The sequence below is a fragment of the Danio aesculapii genome, chromosome 7 (genome assembly GCF_903798145.1).
Source record: "Danio aesculapii chromosome 7, fDanAes4.1, whole genome shotgun sequence".
NCBI lineage: Eukaryota > Metazoa > Chordata > Actinopteri > Cypriniformes > Danionidae > Danio > Danio aesculapii.
In genome coordinates this window covers 73,534,109-73,552,724 of record NC_079441.1, presented here as the reverse complement: position 1 = coordinate 73,552,724, position 18,616 = coordinate 73,534,109, and the positions used below count along the sequence as shown (strand labels likewise).

The following is an 18,616-nucleotide window of genomic DNA, read 5'->3' as shown; positions in this document are numbered from 1 at the left end:
TTTCCTCTGTCTATGGCTTTTGTTTTTTGCTAAATTGTCTGCCTCTTTGTTACCTCTTAATCCAATAAGAGCGGGAACCCTAAAAATGTAACTTTTATATTATTTTGCTTAAGTGAATATAATTCTTGAATAACTTATATGACCATATCTAGGTTACATCTCATTGTTTTCTGCTTTTTTAAGCGAGGGGCGTGGCCTGTGTGCTGCAAGGCTGGTTTCAGTTAGGTCCTGTAGGTAGACGTAAACTGTCTCAATCGACAAGGTTATGTTATTCTATCATTCTGGTCTACCAGTAAGGATCTTATATCAATCATTATGTCCGGAAGAGGCAAAGGCGGAAAGGGACTCGGTAAAGGAGGCGCAAAGCGTCACCGTAAAGTTCTTCGCGATAACATCCAGGGAATCACCAAACCCGCCATTCGCCGTCTGGCTCGCCGTGGTGGTGTGAAGCGTATCTCTGGGTTGATCTACGAGGAGACTCGCGGGGTGTTGAAGGTGTTTCTGGAGAACGTGATCCGCGATGCCGTCACCTACACCGAGCATGCCAAGAGGAAGACCGTCACCGCCATGGATGTGGTGTACGCGCTGAAGCGACAGGGACGCACTCTGTACGGCTTCGGTGGATAAACCGCTCAAATAAACCAACACAACGGCTCTTTTAAGAGCCACACAACAATTCACTCGAAGAGTCTTTATCTGATATTTTAGTAAATACTATTAGGGCCACAATGAGGGCGCAGAAGTCCCCAGATATTGACCCATCATTATGTCTATTACTTTATAATTAATCTCACTAATATTGTTAATAGGAATACAGTAATATTGCTGAGATGCTTTGTTTACTAAAAAGTTTGTAAAGTATTATGTTCTGTCTCTTAGTGGATATGAAATTTGTTTTGTTTACCAATCCAGTGGATCTATTTAGATTTGCATTGCAGACATTGTTTATTTATAATAAAAAATATATATATATATATAATTTAATCTGTTGAGTTTTAGCTGATACTCAAATTATTCTACATAAATCCGCACTTTAAAAAAAATCCTCTAAAAAAGCAAAAAAATGTCCGCAGATTCTGTCTGACCCTATTAATTACCTGTCAAAAGCCTTCTTTAGATGTATTTAAAATAATGCTCTTAGCATCGTTCAAAAGTAGCATAAGCTGCATTTTTATAGTTTATTATTAGAGTATTTTTATGGTTGTGATTTTAAGAAAGCAGGTTTCCTGTAGTCTGCGTTATATATGCACAAGAATGGTTACAATAAAATTAAAGGATCGTTTGCTCAAAGGGCTTAATCGGTTTTGTAAAGTGATAAAGTATCGTTTTTAGGATTTTATACATTACAGTTTTATAAACAGATACTCTGCCTTACTATTAAAAATAAAGCTTAAAATGAGCGGGAAACGAAACAAAAGGAACCGAGCACTGTGAAGGGTGTCGTTAAAATTTGAATCGTAGGGCGGAGCTGTTATTTAACCGCCTGTGATTGACTCTAGTCCTGCAACGCGTTCTCCAATGAAATGTGAGTTTGGCCTTTGTAATCTCACAATCAGAGGCCTCCACGGCGTCTCTAAATTAGCATATAGTAGTGAATATAAACCCCCGTACGTCTTTGAGAATTCATTCACCCGTGAAGAATCCATCATTAAGCCTCATTATGCCTGAGCCAGCCAAGACTGCGCCCAAGAAGGGCTCCAAGAAAGCCGTGACGAAAGCCGCCGGTAAAGGAGGAAAGAAGCGCAAGAGGACCAGGAAGGAGAGCTACGCTATCTACGTGTACAAAGTGCTGAAGCAGGTTCATCCTGACACCGGCATCTCCTCCAAGGCCATGGGCATCATGAACTCGTTCGTCAACGACATCTTCGAGCGCATCGCCGGTGAGGCTTCTCGTCTCGCCCATTACAACAAGCGCTCCACCATCACCTCCAGAGAGATCCAGACCGCCGTGAGACTGCTGCTGCCCGGGGAGCTGGCCAAACACGCCGTATCTGAGGGCACCAAGGCCGTCACCAAATACACCAGCTCCAAGTAGAGCTCTGACGGAGAACAACACACAAAGGCTCTTTTAAGAGCCACACATCTCACTCACTTAAAGAGCTTATTATTGTAGAAGTAATCCATTGAGGAGGTGTCCGGAATTTTGAAAGCTTATAAACAGTGAATCCTTAAGCAAAACAATTACTTAAATTATTTTCAAGCTTTGTTTATTTTTTTTTTTACCCCAGTAAGGGAAAAAAACAAGGCTTAACCAGAACACTCACATATCTTAATCACAAACTTGGCTTGATCAAAGCATAAAATGACAGCACAACTCCCGACAGCAGGGTTGCACAAAGTAAAGCCAAACGAGAAGCGATTGAAGCATGAGGGCCAAACCTAAACTAAATGGACCACAAGACATGAAACGACCAATGGGACCATGACACTAGGAGACTACAACAGGAAGACAACACTAAACTACAAAATAAAAGACACGACACCCAAACATTACTGGAGGTTTAGTGAGAAGGATGGAGGGGGAAGATTTATGGACAAAAAGCAGAGCATCCAGGCAGACAGACTCAAATGTGGAGATCTGGAAATATTCAATAACGTCATGACCATCAATGTCAAACAGAAGCAGAAAATACTCAGCACTAACTGGACTGTTCATTAAGTTGACACTACACGCCTCATTAAATTCCAGATCTTACTATTTTATCCATCAGAATGATCTGCTGTAAAATAACTATAACCCATTATATAATCTTGGCACTGACACAGAAGAGAGTCTACCCAGAATGCTCCAAATCTTCAACAAGACAGCGCTCGTGTTTTAAAAGGCTTTGGTAAAATGTCTCTTTCAGTCTAGGCGCTGACAGAAAACCCAGAAGCGTTCTCATTTGCGCTTGTGTTGGTTTTAACTTAAGGATGATGTTGTATTTTTCCAAACCGATCAGAGATTTCATGTCATCGGCCTGGTTAACTTGCAGTTCTCGAATGAAACTCCAGTCTTCAACATGGAGAATCCTCACGTCGTCTTTTACTGGAGGTCCAGCTGTTTCAGGTCTAGCTTTCTGTAATGAATTCCACTGAATGCGAGCATATAGCACCCAAATGCAGTTTATTAGCAAAAAGAGCTAAACAAGAACTTAACACTAAACTTATCATAATACAAGACATGAATTTGACCAGAAATAAACTCATGGCAAAGCAAACACAACAACCTCACCGACAGCGGTTACACAAAGCTAGACCAGGAACAAGAAAACTTGAGGGCACTTATATCAAACACCAAGGATCACATGACATGACACAACCAAAGAGAAGCAAGACACAAGACTAAGGTGTGTACTCACATGACACGGTTGTCTTGAACCATGCTCAGGCATAAATGTCCTCCATCCCCTCTCCTGCACTCACACTGCATTTTACCTTCTGGGCCGGAGCAAGCTTCTGTCATCGATTATGCTCTGTTCAGTTTAACTGCTCTCGTTCAGCACAGTGGATCTAGCTTTAGTGATATTGTTTTGTATTTTAAAAGGTTTGATATGCAGTGACACAGTCACATCATGTGCTGAACAGATCCACCAAAAGTGACAGTATCTGGGCCTGATTCGGAGCACTCATATAGCCTAGTGCAAGTACACACAAAGGCGCACATGGTGGGAGGCAAGGCAGGACATAGGAAGACAAGACATTACAAAATAAAATATTTAATTGGATGAGCATTTTTTTAGTTGTATGCCTTACCCAGAATATAGAAAGACCTATAAACAAATTTAGATTATTTACTTTCAGAATGTGAAGAGACTTTCAACCTGCACAACAACAGTGTATCTGAAGACAATCACCTGCTGCACCTTTAATATCAATTGAAAATCTGGTAGAAAGATTTTCTTTGTTATTATTATTATAAGTATTATTCTAAATCAAATCACTGCATAGCTAAGAATATGACAAGCAAACACTGGCATTAATTTAATGGGACTTTTAACAAAAAATAAAACAAATTTTCTTTGCATGAAATATACAACATTTTAGCTCCTCGCATAAAGTTTCTCCTCCAGGCAATTTGCAATGTTGTTCTTCTGCATTTTTCGCAAAATTATTGCAGTAACTTTAGGAGCCCCACTCTCTTTATATTGATCGATTAAACATGTCACAACCTCACATCTTTCTAAATTCTCCAGTGAACTTTTCGTAACTTTTTCGAAGGTTTCCACTCCATTACTCAAATGCCATTTAAACTTTTTCAGTTCGTCTGAGATCAGATTATCAAGACACTCAAGCAGGACCTCATGCACAGCTCTGTTGCCTGTGGATAACAATAAAACCAACAATAAATGATTCCGATTGACCAAAACACATGGTGAAAACAACTATCAACAGATTGTTCAAAATAAGCAATTACAATGATACTACAGCTGACATATTGTGCCATAAATTATTAGCAAAATCAGCTGACAAAAGTGACAAAACCAGAAGTATAAAGTGAATGTGAATTATGAAAATTAGGACATTTGTTCAAAAGAATTCCTAATAATGCTATTATTTTCATGGTTACATAATTTGTGAAATCAATGACAACAGCAATGCTAGTAACAGTAATGTACTGTAGAGTTCACCCTTAGCTGATGATTGATTATAAAGCTTGTTTGGCATGCTGTTCTGGGAGAGAGCCCTGAGCTCATAAGATCCTCGAGCCCGGGGCTCCCTCCCATTGCAAGGCGAGAGGGGAGTTTAAGCTCAGGTAGATCTCGAGGAGTCCCCTGTCATGGTGGCTGAAGAGCAGATAGTAGTTGCTTTTTAAAGATAAGTATTTGGTAGGAGTATGTCTATGGTGATGATTTGGATTAGTCGATTAACTTAAGTTGCATGTTTTTGGACGGTGGGAGGAAACCAGGGGGACCCAAGGGAAACTCATGTGAGCACGGGGAGAACGTGTAAACTCCACACAAAAACGTTGGCTGGTTTGATAAAGACTGGAACCAGAGATGTTCTTGCTGTGAGGCATTCTTCAAAACGAAGATGGCTGTCATGTGGAACTTAAGGCCGTCACACACCGGATGTGGCGCTCAGCATGACGACACACGGCATGCACATGACAGTTAAAAGTATCATACACCAGATGTGGACATTCGCATGATATTTAACATGAAACTAATCAGATGGTGCTCTGTGGCACGTCAGAGAAATGAACAGTGTCCTGAGTCGTGGCTGGGCGCCGCTGACAGCCGTTGACTTGCGGCACCGGTGTGTGTACCCTGATAAAAACCTATGTTTAGAATTCTGAAATGTATGGCGCTGTGTGGCGCTACGCGGCGCTTCTGGTGTGCGACCTGCTTTAGGGTATTTATTGCAGCTTAGCAATCATCTGATTGGTGCATTGTATATTGGATAATGCGGGTCCAGCAGCAAGCAATCATAAGCATGTGATCCACTCGAAATTAGTTCATAAATAAATTTCACACAGTTTCAGTGGATTAAGTGAGAACATTAAAATATCTTAAGTTATGTGGCTAACAAAATTAAGACGAATTTAAGTCTTTTAGTGTGAACAAGTCCTTGAGACTTACCGCTTGAGCTGGGGAAATCTCTGCTTCCATCTGCAAATGAGCAAACATATAAATATCAGCATTAATCACAATATAAAAAACAGCCCACGGTTCAGAACCTCAATATAATCTATAACTCTTTCAGAAATGCTTTTACATATTTCAAACACAAGACCAAACCCAAAGAGAAACCTACTTCAGCAGAACAGTGAATTCCATTTCATAGTTTTCATACTTATTTAATGTTTATGTAAACAATACATTTTCCACATTTGCACTATGCAATATTGCAAGTTAAATACCACACCAATAATCACAATTTTAACACAGTATAATTCTCACCATTTGAGCTATAAGATTCTCTGCGAGTATCTGCAAAAGCAGCAAATTGGTCAGATGACATGATCATATTGTTAACTGCTCATATGCTTGGATCACTGTGAAAACATGTTATTGTCACATACCGACTGAAGAAGTACTCTGACTATAGTCAGCTAAAAAGGGAGAGAAACAGAAATATCTGAATTATTTGAAAAGCATGAATAAACTCAACGCAATAAGGCTTTATATCAGGGCAGACACAGCCGAAACAGGCTCATTGGGAAAATGTGCCCAGGGATACAGTTTGAGAACCGAGAAATATGTGCTTCTGAGGAAATATGTCTGCATTTTGTGTTTAAAACAAATACTACAGGGTTGTACTTTATTCCATATGAACTACTTTTCCAGGTTTAGGTTTTTTGGGAAAATAGTTGATGAAGTAACCAGGTGTAAACAAGTCCTAAAGCAGTTGCTGGCTAGCTGAATGTTTATTTAATGTATTGATTTGGTGATGGATGGGTGATATGATTCTCCAAAATGGGTGCTTATACTGCATTTACAAAATGCTGACACAGATATACAAACCCAATCAAACAATGAGTGAACGGATGAGGCTTGTTCGCTTACCATTGCACATATTTAGTCTTTGGTGAACAGGTCTAAATATGATTACCTTGGCGTATTTTGGCATCCCATACAACTCCCTTTTGATTTTGCGTCATCAGCTGAAGGTAAAAGTCTTCTTTTGGAGCATCAACGAATACTTCAAAGAAATTTGGTTTTATAGGCTTGTACTTGAGTTGTAACTGCTAATGGAGTGAAAAGGGAAAGGGTTAGAAGGTTGTGAGTGGATTGACAGATTTCACATGTGTAGGCATGTGTTGCTGTCTATCTGATGACTGGTGTACTTTTAGACTATTGTTAGATGTCTATTAGATCTGTCACTCAAAATTGTTTCAGCCAAGACGTCTATGTGGTTTATTTTTAAACTAATTTGGAGAGGATTACGTGCTTATGATTGCTTGCAGCCGGTCCTGCATTATTTAATTCACGATTCACCAATCAGACGATTCCTAAGCCACTATAAATACCCTAAGCTCCATATTACAGCCATTTTCGTTTTGAAGAATCCCCCCTTCCACCCCTGCTCCTCCTCCTTTCCTAGACGGGTGGCACGGTGGCCCAGTGGTTAGCACTGTTGCCTCACAGCAAGAACATCACTGGTTCTAGTCCTTACCAAGCCAGCCAATATTTCTACGCGGAGTTCACACGTTCTCGCCGAACTCCCCGGGTTCCCTGGTTTCCTCCCACCATCCAAAAACATGCTTTAATTTAATTTAATAAGTTAATTGACTAATCCAAATTGGCACCATAAACATGCTACTAGTTAGTTATCTCTTAAGAGCAATCACTATCTGTTCATTAACTACTACAGAAGGGGAGTTCTCCAGATCTACCTGAACTCAAACTCCCCTCTCGCCTTGCAAACAGGAGGGAGCCCTGGGCTCGAGGATCGTATAAGCTAAGGGTAAACTTTCGAAATGACATCTATTAGATGTCTTTAAAGCACAAAAATGCTTGTTGGGATCCAAAAAATCATACAGAAGTGCCAAATTGCAATCTCCTCCTCTTTGAAAAGGAAACCACGTGGAGGTCACCCAATCTACTTGGTCACCCAATCTACTAGCAGGCATACCTTCTTGCATCTTCCATATTAAATCAGTTAAACAACCCCCTTAAGGCTGACATATGTGATCTCTGGAGAAACACAGTTGAAGCTAATAAACCACACTGCTTGCACAACTAAGTCACATAGGCGTATTCAATTACCTCAGGTAGGACTTCAGAATGACAAGCAGATTTCCTCATTTTCTCCAGCGTCCGCATCAAAAACCAAGTCTTCATCTGCAGCGAGCATTCAGGTCCCGGCTTTAAAATAGCCTTGCTCTCAGTCTCATTTTCTTTAACAGCCTAGAGGAAATAATTTAAAGTACTCTTGAGCACAGATAGTTGAAAAGCAGTCATCCGATCTTTGGTTTCATTATTAAATTCTTACCTCTATCATTTTTTTATCACTTGGAATCAAGTACACATGAAGCGTCAGGTGAGATTTGAGAGTTTGGTAGATCAGCGTTTCACAATGATAGTTCACAGAACGTCCACTCTTCATAAGAAGACCTTTAGGGGAAAACGTGTGGTCCAGAAGTTTGGCGTGGAACCTGGTTAACTTGCATTTCTCGAATGAAACTCCACTGTCTTCAACGTGGAGAATTCTCACGTCGTCTTTAACTGGAGGTCCACCTGCATTTTGGTAAATGTACTGATGATAATCTGATAATCATGCAATATTGGGTCAATTTAAATTTAAATGGGTCATTTATTGAAATATTGAAATAGATCTTCCATATTTTGACATAATCATACTATACAAACATACATTTCCAAACTCAAAATATCCCTCTTAGCCCCCCAAAACTTAACTCTGATGCCAAATCTGCCAAAATTACACTTTGACTATGTTTTTATTATTTACATGTATGCAAAAGGCGACACAGTGGAGCAGTGGGTAGAGCAATCGCCTCACAGCAAGAAGGTCCCTAGTTTGAGCTGGGTCAGTGTGCATTTCTGTGTGGAGTTTGCATGTTTACCCGTGTTGGTGTGGGTTTCCTCCGGGTGCTCTGGATTCACCCACAGTCAAAACACATGCACTATAGGGGGAATTGAATGTGAATCCGAATGTGAATGTAAGAGTGTATGGGTGTTTTCTAGTGTTGGGTTGTAGCTGGAAGGGCATCCGCTGCGTAAAACATATGCTGGATAAGTTGGCGGTTCATTTAGCTGTGATATTCAATTTAATAATTAATAATTGATTAATTAAAGGACTAAGCTGATAAGAAAATGAATTTATGCAAAAAGTTTATAAAGGGGACACATTTTAGGCATCCCAATTCATATACCAGGGGTGCCCAGACTCGGTCCTGGAGGGCCGGTGTTCTGCATAGTTTAGCTTCAACTTCCTTCAACACACATGCCTGGAAGAATCTAGTATACATAGAAAGAGCTTGATTAGCTGGTTCAGGTGTGTTTAATTGGGGCTGGAACTAAAATATGCGGGACACCGGCACTCCAGGACCGAGTTTGGGCACCCCTGTCATATACTATTCACCATAAGTAGTATTTAAAATAGAATTAGTGTCCTCCTAAACCATAGTATGTTGAAAAGAGAACACCAAAGGTTCCCGGTTATTCAAAGTGTAGAACCATCTGTACTCTTAACTGCTAATACTACCCACGATATATTGCGTGCTGGACATGAATTCAATGAGAACTACAAACTCGGGTAAAAAGTGTAAACAAACACTACATGTGTGAGGCCAACTGTCATGTAGAGAGGCTTCTGTAAAAATGTTTTAATGACTATTAATTAATATCTATCCAACTGGAAAATATTTAAATCATGTTTTCCTTGTTATATTATATCTGCAACAACAATGTGAACATCTATAAAGACATGTTTGGAGATTAAATTCTGAATGCATTGTTATCCAAAGACCTAAAGAGATTTCTCTGCATGAAAGACTCACAAATGGTAGATTAACCTGCTGCTAAATCTACAATATGGTCGGAAATTAAATATGAAATGAATGTGGATGATGCACCAAGATGATTGACAGTGCTCGTAACTAAGCAAAATAACGGTCCATTAATGAGTAGTTTGTCCCAGAGTTTGTATACTATTCTTTTACACACTCAAAGGTATGTAGGATGTAGTATACGTATGCAAATTGAGAACAAGCATCTCATTCCCTCTTAAGGAGGCATGATTACATGCATAACCGAGAAGTTCCCTTCCAAAGCAACTAAACAAATTCATAAGCATTTGTGACCCTAGAGCATACATGTTTACTTGATAAAATAGTATGAAAGTATCACAAAATTATTGCAAAACACAATTGAGTCTTTTAAGAATTTAATACAAAACATGTCATATTTTAGTAAACTTACCTAAACACAGAAAATGAGGCAGATAAACTGCGTTCAGTTCTCCAGAGATGATGCCAATATCCATCAAAGGGCCACATGGTGTACAATTCTCAATTTCTGGAATATCACTTAGATTTTCCCAGTCACAAATAAAATATTCAAGCTGAACATCACACAAGCATTCGACACGTAGACCAGTCCTCCTGCACTCATAACACCCCGATCCAAGATTTATTCTGGTGGGAAAACGTCAAACTAGTATTAACTTTTTTTTTATAGATAGATAGATAGATAGATAGATAGATAGATAGATAGATAGATAGATAGATAGATAGATAGATAGATAGTAGATAGATAGATAGATAGATAGATAGATAGATAGATAGATAGATAGTAGATAGATAGATAGATAGATAGATAGATAGATAGATAGATAGATAGATAGATAGATAGATAGATAGTAGATAGATAGATAGATAGATAGATAGATAGATAGATAGATAGATAGATAGATAGATAGATAGATAGATAGATAGATAGATAGATAGATAAATAAAAGTACAAATATGCAGTAAAAATAACACCTGTACTTTATCTGTGCATCATTCGAGATCACAGAGGGTTCAATCAGGTCCCATTCGAATGAATCCTAAAACAATATGCTAAGATTTCAGCAATTACAACTAGTCAAAATGTAATCTATGTGTTTATATATACCTTAAAACAAAAGGAATAATATTATTAAAAAGTCATTAAATAAGTGTAACTATTTTTACTTACCCTAATCGACGCACATGTACGGCACTGTCTGTGTGATGCTGGATAGGTTAAAAAAACAAAAAGATAAACTCACACCACTAATATGAAATATGAAGCTCAATTTATACTAAATAAATTAACTATTTATTTTTACAAGAAACTATTTTTGCTCCCCTTCTTAGCTTCAGTGTGTGCCAGACCACACAATAAACACTGATGAAATGCAAGGACAAAGCAGATTTTATTTTTAAAGTAACACTATGTCATTTTTGTTGTTCTTTTACCTCATAATAATGTCTTAACTTTATATTAAGTGGCTTTAATTACTATGTACTTACATCAAAAATAATAATAATAATAAGTACATACTACTTATTTTGTTCATACACTATTCCACAACACTTCTGTTGCTCTTGAAGTGGTCTGTGGGTAAGGTTAGGGACAGGTCTGGGTTATGGGTAGGTTTAGGGTTGGGTTATGGTAAAAGATTGGTCATCAGTGTAATTATAAATGTAATTACAGAATTACAATATGCATTGTGCTAAATTATTCATTTAAAAGTACATACCTAGTAATTAATACCATTTAATATAAAGTAGGACCATCTGATGTGCAAATGAAATACAGAGTCTCATGCATCTCAATTATTACTCACGTCTGATGTTGTAAGCTACAGGCCCTCTGATGTTAAAGCCCAGATAAAATGAAACAAGGCCTTGGCCACGTACACTGGCTGCATGGTGAGGAGTTACTTCAACCTGGACTGTTCCCCTTAGAGCAAACACCTTGTGGTCTTTAACCTCCCCTTGGACTCGTTGAAGTTCCTGGATTTCAGCTTTCTCATCCCCTTTGGTTAGAGCGTCCATCTGATTTTGCTCTACGTTTGATCTATGCACAACTCTCTGCAAATGATCACCTTTTCCAAGGAAAAAGAGGGGCACCAGGTAACGTGAGCGAAGGTGCAGTCTGTAGGTCCTCTCAAAGGCTTGGTGCATATATATTACACACTCTGCAAGGTTTGGCGAGTTTGGTGTACTTTGACTCTGTTGACCATCTCCAGGCCAAAACAACAAAAGGACCAACAGATAAAACTCTGGGCTTCTTCTCTTTCTTTCTTGCTGCCAGTCTCTCCACATCATGTACTGAAGTTCTCGTTTTGGCACGAGGGACTGAGATGTGGGAGACTTGTTGCACAAAATGATGTTGGCAAGAATGTAAATTTGGCTATCATTAACATTAATTAGACTGAGAATCTCCTCTAACTCTGTCACAGATGTGTCTTGGTCTAAGAGGTTCAACAACCCTGGAAATGTATCCGCCTTTTTTATTTCAAGCATTCTCAGTTTACTTTGAGCAGCCTTTTCCTGTTGAATCACATATTTCTTGAAGCAATCTTCAACATCTCGGTAAAAGTATGGCGGTTCCTCTCTGTCAATGCTTGGCTTTGAGTATGTGAGGTAATACTGAAAAACATGAAATTTCTCCTTGATTTCTTCTTTGAGGGTGCTGAGGAAATCGTTGTATCTCTTCAGCTTTTGGTCTCTAAATGAAGTGCCAAGAGATGTGATAGATGTTTTCCCTCTCAGAAATTCTGCCCACTGTGAACTGTGATGTGTGAGGGCATCAAAGAGAATCTTGAGAACTTGGATGAAACCAAATATGCCCCTGATATTAAAGGTACTAGGAGCATTGCTGTCCCTGACATCTGATTTCTGCTCCTCTTCAGCTGTCTTTGTCTCCTCTTTGAATGCTTTAACAGCAGAAACGGCATTCTCCAAAACTCTACGAGAATAATTCGGAGACATTTTATCCTTGACGGTCTTCCTCAGTCTGTTTTTGAAAACTTGTCCAAGTGTGTCTCTCATAAAAGAATTATTTGGATCTCTTTGAATGGCTTTTTCTGCAAACCTTTCAGCCCTTGTATAATCTGCAAATTTAATATAGTAGAACCGTGCTAGAGCCTGTGGATAGAAGGCATCTTTATGATACAGATTAGAGGCAAAGTCTAACACAGATACACAGTTTGCAGAGTTTGTATAGAGGTCTTCCTCCATGATGTCAAGAATGAGTTTTGAAAACTTGTCATGTTCTTGATCTCCTTTCTGTCTGGTGATCAGAATGTCTTTGCAAATGTGCAGAAAGTCAGCCTGCTTTTTTAACGCTTTCACTATGAAGTACAAAAAATTGTGCGTTATTTCACCTCTCTGTATAGACAAGGTAAACAGTTTGTGGATGCATGCATCAGCAATCATAGGGTGTGCAATGCGGACACATTTGTCCTCACAGTGCTCTGCACTGTATATCACCAAAAGATCCATGAAGGGAGTCATCATGTGTTTGATTGTGTCACCTGCATGAGAACCTTGACTTGCAAAGAATTCCAAACACAATCTTTCAGGCAGGTAGGAGCCCGGAATATATGAATTCAGCAGGGCTAAAAACGAGAAGAGTTTTGTGTTTGGGGAAGCCTTATTGTGTTTAACATAATTCTCCAGGTCCTTACCGATGACCTTTTTGACCAAATCTTTTTTGAAGTTTCCATACATTATGTTATAGCTGTGAAAGCTCTCAGAATCTGTCCCATGTGCCTCCCTGATCACTGGCTTGTGTTCCTTAAACATGATCATTTCATCGGGTAACAGCTCCATTTTTAGTTTCACACTGGTGCTTTTGGGAATTGTTGTCTTGCTTGCAACATTCAGTATGATGAGCATTGGAAAGTTATCTCCCGCAATTCTCTTGTCAAGCTCTTTCTGCAAACGGTATGCTATTCTGTTTCCTCCATCCCCTACATCCAGCAGGAGAAGCACAGTGTTTTGATGCTTCACCCCTCCCTCTTTGGCTAATCTGATGATGTCATCTTTGATAATCATCGCGTCAGTTGTTTTGGATTTCAGTTTGGCACATCTGAGATGTTTCCTCAAGTCCCACAGCACTTGCATGGCAAGAGTTGATCCACCACTCTTTGGGTGGTGAAACAGATTGATGGTTGTCACATTCCACTGGCCTCTTCTCTGCACATTAATCTGCTGGATCAAGGATTTATAGAGGTCTCTTTTGACAAACAAGGTGCCTTGATGCTCTGAGCTGTAAAAGTCCCCCCATTGTGGTTGACCCCCTTTAAGAAACTCGCTCTCCAACTCCTCAGCACACAAATGATCCAATGGCACATCTTGGTACATGTTTGCCCATATTATTTCAAGGGAGCATGTGGAGAAAGCTGAATACTTTACTGGGATTTGGGCACCATTTGGCGTTGAGATCATGCAACACTCTGGGGAGTGTGTGAAAGTTTCAATGCGTTTTTGCACTGACCGATCATGTAACAGACTAAAATTCCCAAGCATTCTGTTGAAGCCCCTGAATCGTTCATGCTCCTTGTGCTTTGTAGTAACTTGGTTGTGCTTTTCCCTTAGTTTTATTTCTTCATCTTCAGTCAAGTTTGCTTCAAGGCTCAGTGTATCTGTTCTTGTGAAGTCCATTATGCTGCAATTTAAAATGATCACAACTGGAATGTTTGCTTTGATGTTCTGCCCATTGATTTCCTTGATCAGGCTGTCCTGTAGAATTCTCTTAAATGGCTGATCTTCATTCATCTTTTCCTTGATGTCCAGTAAAAGCAGCACAGTGTTCTGATCCTGATCATCTCCCACCATAAAAAACTTGACTACTTGCTTTGAAAGCTCTGCGACATCCAGGGAAGAGTTTGTAACTCTGGCACATCTGAATTCCTTATGAAATTTCCATAGAACCTGCATCGCCAGGGTTGACCCTCCACTCCCGGGTTGGTAAACCAAATGCATATCGATGACACTCCATATTTTCCTTTTGTTTTTGTTGATTAATTCTACCAAATTGTTGTAGCCATTCCGTTTGACAAAATGTCGGTCTTCTTTCTCTGACCAATAAAAATGCAGCCACTGGGGTGGAGCTCCTTTCAGAAAATCAGCTTCTTTTTGCTTGGCATCATCTGCATCAATGTTCTCGTTCTCGAACTTGTTGGACCACACAATGTCAAGAAGTGAAAGGGATTCTATGACCTCGGGCGAGATATGAATTGTCCCGCCCTTAAATGAAGGTATAGTTTGACCTTCCATCTCTGGATTGTTCAAGTCATCTGGTATTAATGGACTGAATCTGTGGATTACAAAATGCGTAAGACAATATCGGAGGGACACAAAAGATTAGTATATATTAAAAAGTAAAAACCATCTTACCTTACCCTCAACCTCTGGAGCACAGCTTAAGTGGCATTGCTCTGGTATCCACTGTTTCGGCATCTCTCAATCTCCTCAAATCTTAGCATCTCTAAAATCCCAGCAGCTCCCCGAAAGTTTCTTCTCAATAATCATTTGGCCCTTTTGCTGTAAATCACAATTCAGAGCACAGAAATTTTGTACGTCAGATTAGTTCAATTATCTTTTCCAGTCTCACACATGATCTTGATTGATCTTATCACTTCTTGTGTATGTTTGTGAGCCAGACAGAGTTGCTGGTAACTTACCAACAAACTTCTGGCCACCAAAAAGTTCTGCTACTTGGTTATAATTTATGGTAAGTAATGTGTTACGTTAGTATTGAGTTACTTTTTCGTTGCTTGTCCTTACTTGGCTGAGGCGTGATCTCTTTAAGAACTTGCAGATTTTTCTTTCTTTTTTAAATAGAGGAGCTTTGATATTAACAATACACTAAATAACCTTAATTTACCTTGAGTGTGGGATTCAACATGACTATGCAAATATTAATTTGGCAATTTATTCTTTAAAAGCTAATTAATTCAATTAAAAAGTAACTTTTACTTAGTAAATATTAAAGTAATAGTAAAATAATGCTTTACTCGTTCATTGATTCATTTTCTTTTAGCTTAGTTTTCTTATTTATCAGTGGTTGCCACAAGGGAATGAATCGCCAACTTTAACAGGTTACGAAGCGGATACCCTTCCAGCCACAACCTGGTACTGGGAAACCCCCATACACACTCATACACTATGGGCAATTTAATTGATCAATTCCTCTATAGCGCATGTGTTTGGACTGTGGGGGAAACCGGAGCACCCGGAGGAAACCCAAGCGGGGAGAACATGTAAACTCCACACCCGGGACTCTAATCAGCGACCTTCTTGCTGTGAGGCCACAGTGTTAACCACTAAGCCACAGTGCCGCCTACCTTACCCGTTACTTAGAAAAGTTATATTTTTACGTAACTTGTGTTACTTGTAATGCATTACCCCCAACTCTGGTCATGCAGTGTGAGACGATAATGAATATCATGCAGTGTGAACTCGGCATTAAATACACTGCACTCCATGTGTTTCGGGACGAGATGTAATTGATGCTTACCAGAAAATATTTTAAAAATATCAACACCTTTATGAATCCATACGTTACAACAGTAGTTTTACAAATTGTTTTAAACGTTGAGTTTTCAAGTTTTATGGACTCTCCCCATAGCAGTAATGCTGTTTCTACTGTACAGACTGTGTATTTTCTCCCCTACCCATAAACTCACTCCTCACAGAAAACAATCTGCACGTTCACATCTTCAAAACACTATACTTTATGAGCCGTTATCCTCATGAGGACAAAAAAGTCCCCACAAGGTCAAAATGAACTGGTTTTGCTGTAATTGTTCATGGCAATGTAATAAAACCCAGGCTTATTCACCCTATTCTTCACGTACGAGCGGGTGCAGCCATTGGAATCTTTTTGGCTCGAGACTTCCGGTCTCATTCACATCCATTCATTTTTAGACGTTAAAAACAGCTCGGTTTGCTGCTTGATGTTGCAAACTGATGTTTTCTTATTATATTATCCAACTTTGTCTGTAAAGTCATGAAAACACTTGCGTGTAGAGCCAGTAGTTTGACCGTTTTCTGCCATTTATTATTCCTAGTCATTTCTCACATACGCAGCTGAGTCGGAAGTTCAAAAACAGTCGCAAAAACGAGCGCACTTTCACATTGAAGAATAAGGTTAATATTTAGATGTTGTTAGTTATTTACTAATATCAGTAAATATATTACGTTTTTATAAAATAATTATGTTTTTCAACTTTTGGATGCAGCAAAAGATGTGGTTTAGTCATGTTAGAAAAGAGCATGCTGTCCTTAGTAAAAGTAAACTAACTATTTGCATTATGTAAAATATATACAAATACATTTGAATAGAAAAATTTCAAATGGTGTACAACCAGGCCTGTCCAAAACCATAACCGTCTGTTTTGTAATAGTTATTACCCTGAAATAATCTACCTTAAATTACATAGAGAGTTTTATGTGATGCCATCACTGCTAACAATCTATTTAGAAGTCATATAAAAAAAAAGTTAAGGTATTACAATTATTAGAGACACTTAGCAGATGCTCTTACCAACAGTAACTAGTGTGTTTCATAATACTGAGGACATAATGAGGACATAATGACATTATTATGATTATTATTAGCATGTATATTATTATTATTAGTAGTAGTAATAGTCGTAGTAGTACACTTAATTTTAACAGCAAATTTTGGTAAAGTTCTAATCTTAGTCTTTTGACTAAAAATTCATTTTAGTTTTAGTCATATTTTATTCTTTTGAATCATTTTATTTTTAGTCTAGTTTTAGTCGTATATTTTATGTTTAGTAATATATTTGGCTTAATTTAAGTATAATTTAATTAAATATTGTATTAATTTATTTATACAAAATATTCTAACTTAAAATGAAATAAAACTGTTTAATTAAAATATGAAATATAGCTTTTCTATTGAAGACCAAAAATTAGATATGAATAGTTTATTTTTATCATAAGTAATATGCAAAATTATGTGTAAGAATAGTAGACTACTGAAAATGCCAAAAAAATAAAAAAGACAATTCCCTGGCATGCTGATGCCGCTTTCGATTTGTTGTTTTTATCAGCTTTCTCCTCCCCATACGATTTACAGTGTTTTTGTCTTGACATCAAACGTGAATCTTCTTTTTCTCTCAGCTGTTGCCATCTCATTATACATAGTTTAATCAGACAGACGCCCCTATGGATGATGATGATGTAATCGCATCCCGCGTCTACTGTGGATCAGTTACTTACTGATGTGTGTGTATGCGTTACGCAACACACCAAGATTAAATCTGATTGGATATTTACTTAAATACATAATCACATTCTTGTCTTGTTTTTATTAGTCAACGAAGATGTCAGTATATTTTTATTATAGTTGTCGTCATCATTGCTTCACTTTTATTTAGTTTTTGTACAGTTTTCGTTGGTATAAACTTTTTCATCACAAAATTAACACTGTAGTAGTATATCTACATATTGCCATATTGCTATGGTGACATTTAATGCTATATATATATATATATATATATGTATAATGTGTGTTTTACTTTTTTTGATTTGACTGTAATCAAAGTAAATCATAAGTAAGAATTACCCCTGCAGCTCCGTCCATGACAAAATGCAGCGACCTGTAAAGACCTTAAAAACAGCGACCATTGCCAAAGCTATTTCTGCTTACCTGCGGTATAGAGTGTTCCTTCTGATTATGTCTGATGTGTGGGATTTTGTTCCTCCAATAGAAGTGTTTGCAGTACACACTTTACAGTATTCCAGAACCAGTTGGTTAAGTTCCTGTGTTCAGCCCCACCCACAGACACAATAACGCCTATAAAAAAGGAACAAGTTCAGACAATGATATGCATGCAGAAGAATGCTTATTACATTTACTACATACAGTATGTTCTTTTATATGTTGTTCATTTTTGAGTAGCCATTAGTGCTGTCAAATGACAAGTTATATAAAATGTCATGTTTATAAATATATTTACGCATACTGTGTATATTTTTTGTGTATATAAATATATGCATGACTATATTGAATAAAACATCTGTTTTTGATTATATGTATATTTTTATATAATACAATATATATATATACAGTTGAAGTCAGAAGCAAGGAAATGTTCACAGTATGTCTGATAATATTTTTCTTCTAAAGAAAGTCTTATTTGTTTTATTTTGGCTAGA

The 18,616-nt window shown here is 38.1% G+C and overlaps 3 protein-coding genes across 3 annotated transcripts in view; 2 read left to right on the top strand and 1 right to left on the bottom strand.

Moving 5' to 3' along the window:
- Positions 1-309: 309 nt before the first annotated feature.
- LOC130232561 (histone H4) lies at positions 310-683 on the top strand. The gene has a single exon (XM_056462514.1). The coding sequence runs from the start codon at positions 316-318 to the stop codon at positions 625-627; it is 312 nt and encodes a 103-aa protein (XP_056318489.1). The 5' UTR covers positions 310-315; the 3' UTR covers positions 628-683.
- A 977-nt stretch (positions 684-1,660) lies between these two features.
- On the top strand, positions 1,661-2,097 carry LOC130232556 (histone H2B 1/2-like). Its single transcript, XM_056462509.1, has one exon. The coding sequence runs from the start codon at positions 1,661-1,663 to the stop codon at positions 2,033-2,035; it is 375 nt and encodes a 124-aa protein (XP_056318484.1). The 3' UTR covers positions 2,036-2,097.
- Positions 2,098-2,263: 166 nt separating this feature from the next.
- The window catches only part of sb:cb1081 (sterile alpha motif domain-containing protein 9), an 18,409-nt gene continuing 2,056 nt past the window's right edge, over positions 2,264-18,616 (bottom strand). Inside the window, exons 3-15 of the mRNA XM_056462496.1 lie at positions 18,108-18,254; positions 14,822-14,968; positions 11,260-14,741; positions 10,626-10,663; positions 10,430-10,494; positions 9,867-10,081; positions 7,918-8,162; positions 7,692-7,832; positions 6,535-6,670; positions 6,005-6,034; positions 5,883-5,912; positions 5,562-5,591; positions 2,264-4,300 (exon numbers count right to left, since the gene is read on the bottom strand). Coding sequence (XP_056318471.1) covers positions 4,023-4,300; positions 5,562-5,591; positions 5,883-5,912; positions 6,005-6,034; positions 6,535-6,670; positions 7,692-7,832; positions 7,918-8,162; positions 9,867-10,081; positions 10,430-10,494; positions 10,626-10,663; positions 11,260-14,701 — 4,650 coding nt within the window. The 5' untranslated portion in view covers positions 14,702-14,741; positions 14,822-14,968; positions 18,108-18,254 and the 3' untranslated portion in view covers positions 2,264-4,022. The remainder of the gene's footprint in view (positions 4,301-5,561; positions 5,592-5,882; positions 5,913-6,004; positions 6,035-6,534; positions 6,671-7,691; positions 7,833-7,917; positions 8,163-9,866; positions 10,082-10,429; positions 10,495-10,625; positions 10,664-11,259; positions 14,742-14,821; positions 14,969-18,107; positions 18,255-18,616) is intronic.